General features: G+C 45.5%; 1 protein-coding gene across 1 annotated transcript; it reads left to right on the top strand.

The window, feature by feature from the left end:
• Positions 1-290: 290 nt before the first annotated feature.
• Positions 291-3,231, top strand: LOC119598617 (apoptosis-stimulating of p53 protein 2-like; the record flags this gene model as incomplete). The annotated part of the gene is given in 2 exon segments (XM_037948294.1): positions 291-530; positions 3,212-3,231. Coding segments are annotated over 2 exon segments (260 nt in total), but the record flags the coding sequence as incomplete, so codon positions are not given.
• Positions 3,232-4,509: the final 1,278 nt, after the last annotated feature.

Genomic DNA, 4,509 nt, shown 5'->3' with positions numbered 1-4,509 from the left:
GAAACCCCTTCACAACCCACCATAACCCCTTTACAACCACCGAAACCCTTCACAACCCACCATAACCCCTTCACAACCCACCGAAACCCTTCACAACCCACCATAACCCTTTACAACCCACCGAAACCCCTTCACAACCCACCGAAACCCCTTCACAACCACCGAAACCCTTCACAACCCACCGAAACCCCTTCACAACCCACCGAAACCCCTTCCGAACCCACCATAACCCCTTCACAACGTCACCCTTACTGACGATATTAATCCCGCCTCTTTCTCTCCCCGACCAGCTGCCTGACGGATGCGAGCTGACGGTGGGTGAGCTGCGCGATATGGCTAGCCGACAGCAGCAACAGATCGAGTCCCAGCAGCAGCTCCTGGTGGCCCGGGAGCAGCGCCTCAAGTACCTCAAGCAGCAGGAGTCTCGGGCCGCCGCCGTGGCTGCCGAGGCCGAGCGCTTGAGGAGGCTGAGGGAGAGGGTCGAGGCGCAGGAGGCCAAGCTCAGGAGGCTGCGCGCCCTCAGGGGACAGGTGGGTTTCTTGCAGGAGTAGGGGGGGAGGGGGATGGAGGGAGATGGCTGGGGATGAGGAGGAGTAGGTGGTTAGGTGGATTGGGTGGATGAGGATTAGGGATAGGCAAGGTATGTGTGAGGTAGGTAGCGCCACTGCCGTTTAGCTGAATGAACGTAAAAGTGAGAATAGTTCCCTAGAGCATTCTGACAGCTGTTTACGGTATGGAACACTTCATTATCGTAAATAAAAGCGTGGAATTTCTGTTTTACTCCTGGGAATTATAACATTGCCGGGTAATTGCACAAATTATGTATCTAGCTATGTCTGATATCTCACCTGGCACCCTCATTGGCTAAACACGATGACGTCATTAGCTCTGCCCCTTTTTCGCCTTCGTCAACCTGTTAGCTTTTTCGATACATTTTCTCTGAAAATGGTTCATTAATGACATCGATTTTAAAAAAATATATATATAAAGAAATCAAGAACTAGATTTTAAAAAAATCCTGTTAACATTTGCAATGAGTGAAGGGAAAGAGGCGGGGCTTAGCTGAGCAGTTGCCAACTAGGACTTTCATCGAGACAGAGTGGTACTACTTATCTTAAAATACCTTGGGATTATGGTTACAAACACGGGGGAATAGGATCGGTGTTGCAGAGGAATGGGTGGATTGCACCTTGCAGGATCATGATTATCATTATAGATGTAGAAGAGTAGGGGGGTGTACATTGGAGAAATAAGATTAGGTTTGCAAATGCAGAGGAACAAGTGAATTATTTTTAGAATGCAGATTAAGATTAGAGTTGGATTACGTGTTGCAATTATAATTGGGTAATAGTAGGTTGATTGCACGTTATTGAATACGATTGGGATTGTAATTGCATATAGACCAATAGAGGGATTACACGTTGCAGACTTAGGAGTAGGATTATAGATGCAGAAAAGTAGGTTAATTGCATGTTGCACATTGAGGATTAGGAATGAGGTTACGATGAAGTAGGATAGGTTTATTCCGTGATGCTGATTTGGAATTAGGATTACAACGCTGAAAAAAAATATCCGTGGCTTAGCCGTAGGTGATTAGGAATGGGGGGTACGAATGCATAGAAATACATGGATCGCAACGCCTTTTCAGTGTCGAAGCCTGGTATTAATTTGATGCTGCTTCGGAGGTGTAATTAAACTGGAATTGATTGCGGACTGATAGCTTCGCTAGTCTGAATGAACGCGGTCTTAATCAAAAGCTTTTAAGGGGTTTAATTAATAGTTCACAAATCCGGTTCAGATTACAGAGCTACGAACAAGGGATAAATAGGACGTTTATTATAATAGTTATGTGATGTATGTTGTGTGTTGTTTGTTTTATGTTAAATGGCTAATAGATAGCCGCATGGGTTGAAGGATTCAGAAAGAAAGGGGATAAAATGGAGAGGAGGGGAAAGAGAATAGAGAGAGAGGAGAGAGGAGAGAGAGAGAGAGAGAGAGAAGAGAAGAGAGAGAGAGACTGACTGAAAAAAACAGACAGAAGACAGACACAAACAGACAAAAACAGCGACAGTGAAGTTAATTATCGACTCAGATGGAGCAGAAGAGGAGAGGGGGAGAGGAGGGGGTAGGCGCTCTTCCGTGTTGGTGATACATCCTATTACCGTCTCCTTCAGCGATGGCACCCGAGTGGCACTCCCGCTGAGGGGGAGAGGAGAGGGAGGGAAGGGGGGGGCATAAAAAGCATCAGGGCCTGCTCACACTTGCCGCAGAAGGCGAGGGAAGGAGGGAAGAGAATGAGGGGGGGTAGGGAGGGGTTAAGGGAGGAGAGGGAGGGAAAGAATGGGGGGTAGGGAGGGGTAGGGGGAGGAGGAGGGAGGAACGAGGACGGGGAGAGGGAGGGGGGGAAAGGTGGAGGGTTAAGGTGGGGATGGAATGGGATTAATGAGAGGGGGAGGGCGAGTTAATAGAATGGGGGTGAGGGAGGAAGGAGGGCGGAGGTATGGGGACTGCGTGAGGAGGAGGGGGAGGGGGGATGGGGGGGGGGCAGGGAAGGAGGGAGGTAAAGGTAAAATGCTGGAGGGAAGAAAGGTTGAGCGTCTCGTAGTAAATGAAGGAAATTTCAGGTTGTCAGTCCAGAGGGCAGAAAGGGGGAGAGTAAGGCCATTAGCCTGGCGAGAAGGAAGTGAGTGCTAGGGTATCAGACTAGAAGAAAAGGAGGAGGGGGGGGGGCGAGGGTATTGTAGGTTTGAGGGTATTGGAGGGGGAAGAGGGGGGGGGGGGGCGAGGGTATTATAGGTAGAGGGTATTTGGGGGGAGGGGGGGGGGGGAGGTTGGTAAGACATTCCTTAAACACCTTATTTGGGTTACCTTAATGTTGTTAGGTTGCGCTGCATTCCATCGACGGGCGTTTGAGGGCGAGAGGGGTCGTGGGGTGGCTCGGGCGGTTCCGGGAAAGAAAAATACGAGGTTTTGAGGAGCTGTGCTGTGGAGAGGGAGAGGAAGGGAGGGAGGGAGAGAAGGATTGGGAAGGAGGGAGGGAGGGAGGGAGAGGTGGGAAGGAAGGAAGGAGGGAGGGGAGGTTTGGAAGGAAGGAGGGAGGGAGAGACAGAGACCGAGACCAAAAGACAACAGACAAACAAAAAAAAAATGAATGAGGACATCACACAACCCCCCGTTACCCTTTCCCCCTATCACCCCCCCCTCCCCCCAGGTGGAAGCGACGCGGCACAAAGGTTCCCCTAACGACGGCCCGGACGCCAGCGCCACCTGTTCAGCGAAAAGGAAAAGGGCTGGTGGTGGCCGTCTCCAAGGTGGAGGAGCTCACCCGCACGGAGGGCTTCGCCCCGGCCGCTCCCCCCCCAACCCCAAAAACCACCCCACAGTGAGCTGGTAAGCTCGGAGAGGCTCTGGGAGAGGGCGACGCTTTTTTTTGTTTTTTTTACAAACTTTATTATTACTTTTTTTTTTTTATTTTTTTTTGTTTTTTTTTTTTTTTTTTTCTGTTTTTTTTTCTGTTTGTTCCCCTTTTTTTTTTGTCTTCTTGTTTCCATTTCCTTTTTTCTTTAATTTTCTTTTCGGCTTTCATTTTTCTTTTTCCTTCTTTTTTCTTCCTTTTTTCTCTTCCCTTTCCTTTTTTTATTTCTCCTCTTCATCATTAGCTTCAAGTTTTCTTATTTTTTTTTTCTTTTTAGTTATTTTATTATTATATTTTATTATTTTATTATTTATTTTATTATTAATTATTTTTTCACGTTCTAAGGGTTTTGGGATTTTTATGATCCCTTTTGGGTAAATGTTCCTAAATTAAATGATAGAAATAAAATGTTCTTATTTTAGAATAGATTAGTAAAATTAGGAATCCCTTTAAAAATTTTTGAAAAGTATCAAACGTGAACATGTGACGACACTTAAAAATTCTGAATAATAGAATTATGACCAAAAAAAAAACCAAATTTAAATCCTGTTTTTACTTCAATCAGCCCCCCCCCAAAAAAAAAAAAAAAAAAAAAAAATCCTCCCCTCCCAAAATCCCTTTAAAAAAAATCATAAATCCCTATGGCCAAAATTTTTCAAACCAAGCACACCCATCCAAAAAAAACTATCAAAACCGAAAAAAAATACTCAGAAAAAACATTTTGACCAAAAACCACCCAAAAAATTCCCCCCCCAATTTAAGAATCCCTCCCCTCACGAAAAACCCCCCCCCAACCCCCAAAAAAAAAAAAAAAAAAAAAAAAAAAAAAAAAAAAAAAGAAAATAAAAATAAAAAAACGAAAAAAAATCCCCAACCTCAACTCAAAATTCAAAATAACCCCCCCAAAAAAAAAAAAAAAAAAAAAATTTTTTTATATTTTATATAATTTTATAATATTATTATATTTAAAAAATCCCCGGGCCCTAACACCCCTTTCCCCCGCGTACCGCAAAAGCGTAAACGGAGGCGTCGGCGCGCGTGGCGGCCAGCGCGGACCCTGGCGGGCGGGGAAAAAAGAAAAGGATTCCCAAAAT

This window comes from Penaeus monodon, chromosome 41 (assembly GCF_015228065.2).
Source record: "Penaeus monodon isolate SGIC_2016 chromosome 41, NSTDA_Pmon_1, whole genome shotgun sequence".
NCBI classification, from domain to species: Eukaryota; Metazoa; Arthropoda; class Malacostraca; order Decapoda; family Penaeidae; genus Penaeus; species Penaeus monodon.
Note: the sequence above shows the minus strand (reverse complement) of the source record. Positions and strands in the feature narration are given on the sequence as shown.